At 39.0% G+C, this 13,900-nt stretch overlaps 1 protein-coding gene across 6 annotated transcripts in view; it reads right to left on the bottom strand.

Moving 5' to 3' along the window:
- Positions 1–13,900, bottom strand: part of LOC139938437 (unconventional myosin-XVIIIa-like) — a 149,194-nt gene that overhangs the window by 56,949 nt on the left and 78,345 nt on the right. For all 6 annotated transcript variants that reach the window (XM_071933963.1, XM_071933967.1, XM_071933966.1 and 3 more), the window contains 2 exons: positions 11,189–11,326; positions 9,646–9,831 (listed from right to left, as the gene is read on the bottom strand). In XM_071933963.1, coding sequence (XP_071790064.1) covers positions 9,646–9,831; positions 11,189–11,326 — 324 coding nt within the window. The remainder of the gene's footprint in view (positions 1–9,645; positions 9,832–11,188; positions 11,327–13,900) is intronic.

The following is a 13,900-nucleotide window of genomic DNA, read 5'->3' as shown; positions in this document are numbered from 1 at the left end:
CGTTCACCAAGGTAGTTTGTTTTTAATTAATGGTACCAAACTTTTATGCAGAAAATTTGTGCTGTGGCGCATACAGCGATCACTGCCAGAAACACCCGGGCAACAAAACATGTTGTTGTTAGGGCATCAGCAACAGTTACCATGGGGATATAATAATATAATCTGAATCAACTTATGTTATTTCCAGCATACCACATTAATCAACATTGGCAGAATAATACAAACAAACACAACAGAAATCATCACAAAAACACGGTAAACGTAATGAAAGGGGCATCAAGGCCCAGGCCTAGAACAACATAGTCCATGGCCTCCGCAACCTCTGGGTAACTCCAGGTCTGCCATTGTCCATCCTATAATTTACCTTTAAGAACTATACTACTTTACCCGATCCTATGTCTATTCCCCCAACATAATTTTAAAATACCCCATTATACAAGAGACATGTGTCTGACGCACTAATGGGACCTGACTATGATCACTCGAATGATTCACTTCATTTCAGCGCATTGACATCACATAATGTTAACACAATATTGATTTGTCTGTGTCCTACATACAGAGTGTCGACATTCCACATGACACCAAAGCAATATCCACATTAAGGGCCGAACCACACACCAGCGATAACGAAAACGACAACAATCACGACGCAAAGAGAACGCATTCTATTGGTTGAATAAGCGTGTGCGTATTCTGCGTGAAGCAATTCAACCAATAGAATGCGTTCTCTGTGCGTCGTTGTCGTTTTCGTTATCGCTGCAGTGTGACTCGGCCTTTAGACAGATTACACATCAGGCACAACCATGGATGACGAATTCCTCCATGGTATACAAAAGGGTATTATGATTGCAAAGCTTGCCGAGCTTCCCAAAGGCAATCTCTTGTAATATAAACAGTGGTTTAATGTGTATGGTGTTTGCCCTTTTTGTGACGCCCTTTTGGCTGGTAAACAGTTTGCAACAGCTTCTTTTTTTACTCTCATATTTTGAAATGCGATAAAAAAAAAAAAAAAAAAAAAAAAAAAAAACAGTTAGATGATCATCAAGATCATCTAACTCTGTTGTTTTTTTTTTGTTTTTTTTTTGCATAATTGACGTGTCGTGGCCGAGCGGTCCCGCGCACTGGGCTAAGCTCTGGTGTTTCCGATCAGCATAGTTCGGGTTTGAGTCCCGGTTGACTCGGTGTCCTTTAAAGCAAGACACTTGGCCATTATTGACTCGTCTTCAGATTATGATGAGAAGTGTGTGTGTGTGGGATTTGAGGCATTGCATGTTGTAAGGTGTCAGTTTTGGTTTGCGTTAACAGCTGCATGCGTATATCTACTTGAGACGAGTAGCAATATGTCACCTGTAACCAAAACACACTTCGTTAAAGAGAAGAGGGGTTTGCTCCAAGTCAATTTTTTTAAGCGATTTTGGGAAGTAAACCAAAGCCAGCACATTTCAACTCTATAATGGTGCTATGCATAAACCTCCATATCACTGGGGAAAGAAAACCCCCAAAAACCGGCATGGGTATACTCGGGTGGGATTCGAGCCAAAGACACTCGCCGTGCTAGAGCAGACGTCTATACTAGAGCACTCAGCTGACCAGTGGGAAGAGAACCATTCAAATTCTCTTATTAGCACGGTATCCACACAATTGGCCCTGGCCTTAGCCCCTAGATTGGTGCCCCTGTAGTATGACATAATTGCTTTTTCTCAGGAGATGGAAGCAGGTGGCCTTGCTTCAAAATGAAGTTTCCAACCCTGCCAAGGCAAACAATTCCGTCTAACACAATAGCCGCAGACAGACCAGGGCCCAATTTCATAGCGCTGCTAAGCACAAAAATTTGCTTAGCATGAAATTTCTCCCTTGATAAAAACAGGAATGCCAACCAAATGTTCACGTGATTTTCAGGACAACCAACCATACACCAGCTGAAGGCCAGTAAGAAGCAACATACAACAAATAGAAATTTGGTTGGTAATCCTGTTTTTATCATGGAAGAAATTTCATGCTAAGCAAATTTGTCTGCTTAGCAGCGCTATGAAATTGGGCCCTGATTCCTCTATGAAGGCGATTGCCTCCGTCCCCTGGTCACCGCATTATTGCCCTTGAAATGCTCCAATATAAATTTACGATTTCCTCATAGAGTGCCCATTATCAAGGAGATAATGCACTGGTACCCTCGCCCCTTTCAAAAACGAAGAACACATGCCTGCATGTACACCGTGATATATTTGTCTTCAAAAATCCATCAGGGCTGATTGATGGATGCATTTTCATGTAACCGAAAACGTATGACATTAGAGCCTCCCTAAAGAGGGAAGGACATGTCTCGCCACCATCCATCAATTTATGGAAAAGGTCCTTCTTTTAAAGGCACACTATTGGTCAAAGACCAGTCGTCTCACTTTGGTGTATGTCAACAAGGTACATTATACATAAAATAACAAACCTGTGAAAATTTAAACTCAATTGGTCGTCAAAGTTATTTGTAACCTGTACAAATGTATTCCTGTATAAAGTAGATATTAACGATGAAAACTAACCATGAAAACTGTTAAACATTTAATTTCAAAAGATGGTCGCGTTTTTTTTTTTTTTTTTTGAGAATTCGCCAGAAATCCGGAATGAATATGATTGTCCACACAAGAAGAAGAATCTCTATATATGAATAAGCAATTTTCAGTTCACATATTCAAATTGTGTGGCATAAAACACCTTTACCACATTACTTCTAAAAGTGAAATGTTGCTCAACATGCTTTGTACTATTGAAAGCTGCGACGGCTTCTCAACAAAATTTAAAGGAACATGTTGCCTTGGATCGGTCGAGTTGGTCTTTGAAAAGCGTTTGTTATAAAATGCATATGGTTAGAAAGATGTTTTGAAAGTAGAACACAATGATCCACACACATTTGCCTCGAAAATGCGTGGTTGTCTTTTTACTTTGCGAACTAACACGGTCGGCCATTTATGGGAGTCAAAAATCTGACTCCCATAAATGACCGACCATACGTGTCGACGAGGTAAAAGGAAAACCACGCAAATTCGAGTGATGCTTGTGTGGATAATTGTATTCTACTTTTATAATATATTTGTAATATCTTTCTAATCAATGCATTTTATAACAAATGAATGCAAACGCTTTTCAAAGACCAACTCGACCGATCCAAGGCAACGTGTTCCCTTAAGAGCGATTACCAAAGGTACCTTCCCTGGACACAAAATGAAGAACGGCAAACCAAATAAATATTAATATACGACAAGATGTCTATGTTACCCTTGCTCTATGGTGTTACTTATTGATTCATCAATTTTTAAGGTACCTTCCCCGACACAAAATGAAGAACGGCAAACCAAAAAATATTAATATACGACAAGATGTCTATGTTACCCTTGCTCTATGGTGTTACTTATTGATTCATCAATTTTTATTAGGTTTGCCGATTATTCCATTTCCGTCGTGCAAGGGTTCAGAGTAGATTTTCCCGCTCCATTTATTTCGACCTCACTGATCATCATGTGTACCTCACTGTCCCACACTTGAAGGTGTGTGTACATGTATGTGTTTATAACCTCGTGATTAAAGGCACTGGACACTATTGGTAATTACTTACAGCCATTGTACACTTTGGGTACAGGAACAAAAAAAATTCACAGATTTACAAATAATTTACAGGGTTTACAGAAGGTAATGGTGAAAGACTTCTCTTGAAATATTAGTCCATGAAATGCTTTACTTTTTGAGAAAAGTTTAAAACAATATCAATTCTCGAGGAATTACGGATTTGTTTTAAACACATTTCATGACACGGCGAAACGCGCGGAAACAAGAGTGGGTTTTTACGTTATTTTCTCCCGACTCCGATGACCGATTGAGCCTAAAATGTCACAGGTTTGTTGCTTTTTATATAAGTTGTGATACACAAAGTGTGGGACTTAAACAATACTGTTTACCGAAAGTGTATAATGGCTTTAAAATAGTTGTCGGCATAATAAAAACTTCATTAATAGTAACGAGCTTCAGAGAGCTGTTGATAGTATAAAACATTGTGAGAAAAGGCTTCCTCTGAAGTAGTGTAGTTTTCGAGAAAGAGGTAATTTCTCACTAATAACCAGTTTCAGTTGAAGCCTTTTATTATGCATCTAAAGCACAACTTTGTTGGGGTGTTTTTTCCTTCAGTATTCTCCTACAACTTCGATGACCAAATGGGCCCGAATTTTCACAGGTTTGTTATTTTATGCATACATGTATGTTGGGATACACCATGTGGAAAATACTAACCTTCTGCAATTACCAAACGTGTCCAGAACCTTTAATCGTGATACGGAGCAGGCATGGTTCTTATCTACAGTCCCAATCCTTTGAATAATAATAATGATGACTGCATGTCACGAGGGACCTTGTTTAGTTATCTCTAGATTGTTTACAGATTCATTCATTCTGATGAATTCATGGTTCAATTCAACGAGAATTACATCTTCACTGACGGGTAGACTATCTTGTGTTTCGTCCACTCATACCGTTACTAAAGTGAGGCTGAACACTAATAGAAATTGGGCACGTTCAATCATTCCTTATGCGACAGTCAGAAAAATTAACCTACTGGAATGCAAATAGAATACATTTAATCACTAGTCACTGCTTACAGTGATTTTGATTCTAATGTTCATCATCAAGGGGAATACCTGCAATCAATTGGTATGTTTTTTTTTAGTCTTAAGTCTTTTCTGAAATAAAACATGGTGGGACCATGAGGGGGTGTCTACAACTGCATAAGGTGATATCTACCGTACACATTACACAAGCCTATAAGTGATAATATACAAATGCATAATGAGTATCTACAAATGCGATACCATGCACGACGCCCAAAATTATACAACAAGTGTATTACGGGTTACAAAATTTCTTGGGATATCCACAAGAGCATTATATGATCCATAGGAATTTCAATGGAAATCTGTATATCTAACTTAAAGTGGGCTGAAAAGATGCAGCACAACTGGGGAGAAAACATGTATTAGGGCATGTAGGGATACTGGGTTGGAGCTTGCAGGGAGCATGCCTTCAATCAATGCTCTGACACTTTAAAACAGGTTGCACTCATACAGTTGGATAGCCTGAGTGATGGGACATTTACTCATGAAATGATCCGATTGCTGACGGATCGGGTTGCGTTTAGATGGATTCAGATTTAGCGCGTACTTCCCTCTCTCCTGATTACATCGCATTACGCAGAATTAAACTGTCTGGGAAATTGAACCGAGGAAGATTGGGGAAGATTGCAAAAGGTAAAGGGAGGAAGAGGGGTAGACGGAACAATATCTTGAAATCACTCTTATTGAAAGTGCTGTTGGGTTATATCATGGAGGAAGGTATAGCTATGCCTGTCCTATCTCTATGGCCTGCATACAGTGTAAGAATATGTTGTTAAAGGGTGTCGATACCTTTTGAAGATCCATTCTTTTTTGGCCATGACATGAATTCCCACTCACTGTGAGGAGTGTGAATAAAGATGCATGTAATATAACTTTAACGTAGAAGTTTCAGATTCATTTGGTTTTGAAACCTTTTGTAGATCAAGTTTTTGGCCATGCCATGAATCCCTACTAACTGTTAATGAAGATGTATGTAATACCAATTACCTGTAGAGGTTCAAGCCTCATCGTTAGTGGTCAAGTTGTTGAGAAAATAAGTAAGAACCAGCGAGCAATGTACTTATAGGCGAGTCGCGTATATCCGTTGTACATGCTAAACTAATTTTCATCTCAATGAGGCGAAAAATGATTTTGGTGATTTTGTTCACAAATTTTTCTCAAAAACTACAGCACCGCAGCAGGTATTATTTTAAGGAAAGCTTTATAACATCATTACTTTCAAACCGTGTAAGTTTAATGTAGATGTGTAGGTTTGAGTTTTGTACCGTCCAAAAAAAAGTATCCAAACCCTTTAATGAATGATACAAAATGAAAGCTTTACAATGTCCCATCGTAACGATGATGAAGTGAACAGATTCTCCCACTATCAATTTACAGAGAGAAAAAAAACATTCCAACGAGACGACCCTGGGGAATATTAAAATCTCATCATTTTGATGGAAGAGCAAGTAATCCTGGAAAAGGGCACCTCCGGGTCGTAGAGTCTGACGAGATACAGACAAAACATGCCGTTTTACACAGAGAGAAAGGAGGACTGCAGGCTACTACTTCCGCAAAATTGAACGACAAATTGTTTTTTGGATGATTTTGTTTCCCCCTTTGCAACGGAAGTACATGTATGTCAAACATGTAGCGCAGTGTAAAGACAATCAGTTGACGTTTTATAACATCTTCTTTTGCATTCAGTCTCGGTAGACACCTGTGGCCCCTGGCAACAGACTTGGGTTAGCCGATAAAATAAGGCATAATTGAGCTATAGTTTATAAACCTCTTGTCTTTGTGTACAGTCCACAATGCTTGCCTCTAATAATAAAATGTCAAATCATTCACCAGGTACGGTGTCAGATGCAATTGTGTCCGCCATGAAATACTGTCCACTGTCCGCTCCCGACACTTTTGCATATGCAATTGTGTCCAGGGCTATGCAAAAAACGTCCGGTTTTTGTTGTTTTCAGCAAAACCTGACCACTGTGGGGTTTGTATTTTTGTCGAAATTATTTTGCTCTTTCAATGAGCGCGATGAGCCATAAGAAAATTGAGGTGGCAATCACCCTTCCCTTGCTTGGAAGAGTGAGTGTGATGAGAAGAATGCATCAGAATTATTCATTTAAAAAAATATTCAAATAAACTTTTCCTGTCACTCAAACACAAAAGAAAACGGAAGAAGCAAAATACAAGGAAACGTCAGTGAACCTAAAGAGGAGTTTGGGTTATTGGCAATACCCTACCACTTGAGGGCAGTACACGTATTATCTATAAATGTGGGACATGTGTAGCTGAAATAGAATATAGCTGAATATGTAGGCCTACTGAAAACGGAACTGAGGAAGGGGGTTTAACAAACTTTTTGTACATAAATAAATGTTTACGGAGAGTCTCCACTACACAAGCTTACTTTTATGAGACCTCAATCTTTAAGCTATTGTCAAATACAACCATGGAAGTACACAAAACTACTCTGAACCCATGACAGAACTTAACTTTGAGGAGTAATAAAAACGTACATGTATTCATGCCCAAGTTTACACATCAATTAACCATAAATGTCTCTGTGTTTAATCCTTGTTCCTTCACCTTACATTATGTTCCCTAAAACCAAATCAAAATCAGAAAGGCCTTCACCATGGTTCCATCATTTTTTAATTTCCCCCAACTCAAAACAAAATTTCACCCCAAAATGGTGCTTGAAGTAAAACGTCAGGGTCATTTGTTTGCTAAGCAAGTGTCCTGTATTCACAATTACTGAATACAGGGATCCAGACAAATGGCTACAGCACCATTAAGGTACAATCCGATCAGGGTCATGATGATGAAAAAATATGGCCCTGGGATATTTTTAAGGACGTCCTTCAGGTCCCATAATTTCATTTTAAAGTGGCACTGAAATGGTCCAAAGGTGGCGAGGTTTTCCAGATCCCCACACTAGACTTGATGCAAGTCCCAATCCCGTGCAAGCCCCTTGCCTCGTCGTAAACAAACCTATTGTTTTTTCGCTCTGCATTCCCAAACCTGTTCTGCAATAGCTACATTTTGTCTGTTAGGGCGCAATGGTATTACATATCTATACAGAGGGTGCATTACATGCGTGTTAGGGACTTCACACGAGAAAGGGACTTGAATCAAATCTACCCCCACACCTATCCCAAGGAGACAGTCTACCCCTGATCTAAATTAACACATCACTCTTACTTGACCCTGGCCCTCAGGAATTATGTCACATTCTTATCACAATACACAAGTCTGTTTTGTTGTCCGGTTGAGCCATTATTGGGAAAATAGGTCGGTTTCTGATTTTAAGGAAAGAAGACAACAAGAAAGATTAATGGGGATAAGAATGGACTAATTGATAACCTAGTTTTCTTCATTGAATTAAAAATAGTAGGTCAGTCTGAAAAGGTGGCATGTACAGGTCGGGGACAGTGTAACAATGCTATGTGAGTTAGCTTAAGGAAGCTCTTGAGATGTGAATTTGGTTCATGAACGATGATATAAGACAAAGCTGTAAAACGTAAGCGTCAATTTCTCACATACAGTGTGCGGAGCCATGAAATTGGGTCCTGCAGGAGTTCTTACTCGACAGTGTCAATGTAGGCTAGGCTAGTGTTGAAGATGAGGCCTGAATACCAATCAAAGTGAGAGGTGTTGCTGCACTAAGTGCTCCCACCTTGGTCAGAATAATTACAGTGCATCCTGAATCTTGTAAAAAAGTAACCCAGGAGGCAACCACTTCACACAATCTCTTGGCACTAAGAGGCAAACTAAAAGGCGAATTGTATACTCAATTGTTTTTTTGTTGTTGTTTTTTTTTTTTGGTGGTGTTTGAATCAAATTGGAGGAAGTGTTGTTTTATTACCTACATGTTGTGTATATTTTCTGATTGATTTTGTTTTGCTTTGGTTTTGGTGATATTAACAAATTTGTTTGTGCGACAGGTGTGCAAATGCTTTGACTGTTGTTCCTTTGGCTAACTTTCAGAGTTGTACAATCAAGATGCGTAACAGCTTGATGATTACGGCCTCATGCCACAGACCAAATACAAATTCTGGTCCCGTACAAAGCACTACTCTCACAAGTACAGAAGAGAATAAGGACTAGCATAGTCTGCGTCACAAAATAGTTTAGAATGCAACAGTATTTGAACTGCCACAAGTTCAAATATGTTTAAAGGGGGAATGGCAACTTCTCGTGTCCACCTGTACGTGCTCTTGTAAAAGTACAAAATCGGCAGGTAAACTCTAAACAAATACTGAGTCATGCTCGGATTATTGAACAAATCGTGAAACCTGTACCCACCACACTGCCAACAGGCACTTGCAACGTTTAGTAGTCATTGCAGAATCACTGAGAAGATTCTGAGCAAATAGCAGCGCATGTTCCATGGCCACAGCACCGCACTCTTGTAGCACGTTTTTGGACGGAAATCCAAATCTGGACCCGACCGTCACATATTTGTAGACGGCACAAACCTGAAGTACATGTATTTGACTGAAAAAGTACCTCCATGAAGGAAGAAAGTTTCGCACTTGGTGGAGAATGACTGAGAAAAATCTCAAGCAAATAGCAATGCCCGTTCAGAAGAGGAAACTAACAGCTTTACAGGGACCAGAGAGCGCCAGGTTGTTGAAGCAACTTCTCTGGTATTAATCCGTAGTTCAAATCTGGAACCGACCGTCACATATTTGAAGATAACAAAAACCTGAAGTACATGTATTTTACACAAAAGAAGTCCCTCCTTAAAGTAAGAAACTTTGGTACTCAGTGGTGAATGATCGAGAAGTATCTGTGCAAATAGCAGCGCCCATTCCAAAGAGGATAAAAACAGCTTTTCAGGGCCAGAGCGCAGGGACTATTAATGCAAATTCTTTGGTAGAAATCTGTGGTCCAAATCTTGACCCTACCGTTGATGACACAAACCTGAAGTACATACATTTCGCTAAAAAGTACCTCCGTAAAGTAAAAAATTGTTGAAGAACAAGAACATTTCAGGACTTACCAATTCAAACTTCTTCTTGGTGGTGTCAGTCTCCTTGCGTTGCAGATCCGTTTGCTCTTCCCTTAATTCCCGTAACTCCCTCTGTAGCCTGCGAACATTGTCCTGCATCTTTGTGTCTCGTATACCTTTGCTATCATGCTCCAAGTTTAGTTTATCTATGGTCTCCTTTAGCTTCTCCACTTGATTCTGTGTAAATGTAAAGGGAGGTTGGAGGAAGGATGGACAGAAGTGAAGAATAGGTGTGTCATGTGGAGATAATAATTCAATAGAAAGTCTTGTGCGAATGTGAACGTTAAAAGCACTGGACACTATTGGAGCAATGTAGAGCTGTTGATAGTAAATACATGTAACACTGTAATAAAAACAGCTCCCTCTGAAGTAACATAATTTTGAGAAAGAGGTAATTTCTCACTAAAATATGTAAGGACTTTAGACCTGACAATGACCAGTTGAATCAAAATTTTCAAAGTTTGTCATTTTTTTTTTTTTACACAAAGTGGGATTACTGGTCTTTGACAAGTACCAAAGGTGTCCAGTGCCTTTAAACACAATGCTGCTGAACTAAAGAATTATGAGGTATAGAAAAAAACAAGTGAAACATGGTTTTATATCGGGTGGACAGACGATATTAGCTCCCTTCATCAATGTTGTAAAAAGTCGACAAACTAATTCCCTCAGCTTCACCTAGGGATCGGAACAACACGTAGTCTGTCAACTTCCAATACCTTGGGGAACTAAAATTGACTGTCCATCTTCAAACCATGCTTCATTTGTATCATAGCTCTTCTTTAAGCTGACAATTGACAAACTAGTTCCCCTGGCTTTGCCTCTGGAACTAGTTTGTCATCTTCTAGTACCGAGGGGAGCTAATATCAACTGTCCAACCCTCACACCATAATTTGTACACTGTCTGTCCTGAAACTTCTGTCTATACAATGTGAGGATTGACAACACTGTTGGATGGTGACATTGAGAGCATTGCACGCTAGGGTGTTGTGGCCGAGCAAATAAAGAGCACCGAACTCAAGCTCTGGTGCTTCTGTGCAGCGGAGTGTGGTTTCGAATCCCGGTAGTGACACTTGTGTCCATGAGCAAGACACTTAACTATAATTGCTTCTCTCCACCCAGGGTTAAATGTGTACCTGTGAGGGCAGAGATGGTTCTTGTGATGATTTAAGGCCCAGTGACCAGGGGTTATAATGTTGGAAGCGCTTTGAGAAGCCCTCCAGGTGTGAAAAGCACTATATGTAAACTGGTCATTTTTATTATTATTATTATGCACCGGGTGTCATGACTGAATGGTTTAGGCTATCGAACTTAATTTTCACAGGTTTGTTATTTTGTGCATATGTTGAGATACACCAAGTGAGAAGACTGGTCTTTGACAATTACCAAAGGTGTCCAGTGTCTTTAAAGAAAAAAAAATTTCAAACTCTGTTATAAACATGATAAAAATCAATAACACATGTAAATACATGTGGCTGACACATGGCTGATGTGATAGGCTTTGGGAATTGAGTAAACGTCTACATTACACGCGTACCTCAAACTTCTGCCTTGTTGTTTGTTCCAGGGCTAGCCTCAACTCCAAGTCACGTGTCTTGCCTTCTAATCTCATCATCTGAGATTTGTCGATCATCGTTGTGAGAGTGAACTCCAGCTTGTGTTGAAGCTCAGAAATCTGCAGAAAAAACATCAAAAGCTGATGTGTCAAAATCATTGCATTTCTACACAACTGTCACAATACACCTAGAAATGTCCGATTTTGCAAAGTGATTTTTACCTACCCTGTTCTAGTCAAAATTAATGAAAAAATATGGAACAGAATTTCATTTAAGAACTTGAAGGCATCCATGCTAGAAACATTGGGGGAACGCTAATCTCTTAACCCATATCTACCTCACTAGTCAAAGAACCTAAAACCAGACAGTTACTGCCATGAAACATTTGTTATTTATTGCCTAGCAAATAGCGTACGCAAATAAACTGTACATTTTTTGAAAGAGCGCACAATCTTCTTTGATTTGATATGTACTTTGCCATGTTTCCCATCATATCACTAGTAATGAGAGTACAAAGAATGACTAACTTCTTGTTCATCTACAGGTTTTGGCTAACAGCATTTGTGTGTTCTATGGGGAAATCCTGCAGTAGTCAGATACGGGTTACCAGGTCATTTTAACACACAGAACCAACATCTTGGTGTCCCAATAAACGAACCAAACCAAGAGTGTGTTTTGGCGACCCCAACCAAAGCCCAATCGAGTCAATAAGTCGGTTACCGGTATGTCTGAACAGCAACGTCACCGCGCCTTAATTGAACACGCGAACATGCTCAAACGATGACCAATGTTTCTGGTTGGGGTCGCCAAAACGCACTCCAGTATGGTTAAGTGTCTTGCTCAAGGACACAAGTTGAGCGGCCGACCAAATTGCTTAAGAACAAAAATTGCTTGTGACTGGAATTTAGCTGTTGTTTACTTAGCATAACAATTGAGTTGAGTCTTGGCCGGTACTCTGATTTTACTAAGCAAGGATGTTTCTGCTTACGCAAATTTTTTTGCTTAAGCAGCTCGTTGAAATTGTTCCCAGGACCTAAATCCACAGTTTAACAACATAGCTTAATTCCTGGTCGGCAATAATCAGTCTTTACAATGCACAAAGACACAATCATTCTTGAGATTTACATTAAACTTACACGGTTTAAAGATAAAGATGGTAGAAAGTTTCCCTTAAAATATAACTTTATGAGAACGATGATGTAGTTTTTGCGAAAAGAGTAAAACAGTTTCATGAAAATTATTACAGCATATACATGTACAACAGATTTTAGCGATCTCCTAAAAACATGATTTTTCTCAAAAAAACATGACAACTAATGAAGCTGAAACCTCTACATGTAAGTTCTGTTACATACATCTTCTCGGACAATGAGTAGGGATTCATGTCATGATCGAAAAACTTGATCTAAAAAAGGTGTCAGAAGTATAAAAAATATTAATAAAAAAAGCTTTAAAAAAACAAGTCACAGCTTGACTTCATTTCATTCATCACATTGAGAGAATGCCCTAAGGAACGCAATCTTCATCAGTAACATCTTACACTCAGGGACTAATAATATTTCCTTTTTATCAAGACACGTATCATTGGATCGTCATTGCAGAATAATCAAATTCCATCATGTCTACCCTGAAGGTATGAAGCATGATGTTACAATAGACACAATCAGATTAACCTGCCAAATCATTAACACCAAGTTGTTTTCCCTGCAGACAAACTCACTTCAATTAACCCCAGCAATTCTTCAAACATTGTGTTATTAAAGGGTTTTGATACCTTTTGTAGATCAAGTTTGGCCATGACGTGAATCCCTACTCACTGTAAATGAAGATTTATGTGATATTGTTTCAGCTTCATAAGTCAAATCAAGTTTTTGAGAAGGAAAAAAAGGTAAAATCACAAGCCAGGTTTTCAGGCGAGTCGCTTAAATTATCTGTATTGGCTTAAAAATTGTTTGTCTAACCGAAACACAAATTATTGGTGTGCAATTATTTTACTCATTTCTCAAAACCTACAGCACCTCACCAAGTAATATTAAAACAAGGGGAAGCTTACTAACCACCAATACTTTAAGGGAAGCTTTCTACCATCATTATCTTTAAACCGTGTAAGTTTAATGTGAGTCTGTGGAGGTTCATGTTTTGTGTCATACATAAAGTACCCAAACCCTTTAAGTAGAATTAGACAATGTTTATCAACTGGAATTTTAGAGACATCTCCTTTGGCACTTTTTATCTTGGAAATTGCCAGACAATTTCTTTCCGGATCAATTCCATAAATTGAAGCCTTGGCAGTTGCGGTGATCATCAGAGACTTCAATTGAATTAAAGTTTAATCGTGAAACGTGGGTGACGCTCAATCAACGCGAAATAAGGCTCTTCTAGCCAAAACTCAAAACTGAGTTGAATTCTTATATTTCAAGAGAATATTTTCAAGGTAAGTTTTCCACAATGACTATCTTTACTCCACATAAGTCATGTGCCAATCTGTGAACATTTGACAACTCTTAAAGGAACACGTTGCCTTGGATCGGTCGAGTTGGTCTTTGAAAAACGTTTGTAACCGTTTTTTATAAAATGCATATGGTAGAAAGATGTTGTAAAAGTAGAATACAATGATCCACACAAACATGCCTCGAAATTGCGTGGTTTTCCTTTTACCTCGTCGACTAACACGTCGGCCATTTATGGGGGTC

The sequence above is a fragment of the Asterias amurensis genome, chromosome 6, assembly GCF_032118995.1.
Source record: "Asterias amurensis chromosome 6, ASM3211899v1".
Classification (NCBI taxonomy): domain Eukaryota; kingdom Metazoa; phylum Echinodermata; class Asteroidea; order Forcipulatida; family Asteriidae; genus Asterias; species Asterias amurensis.
The sequence above is the reverse complement of the archived record's forward strand: the minus strand, read 5'-3'. Positions and strand labels throughout refer to the sequence as shown.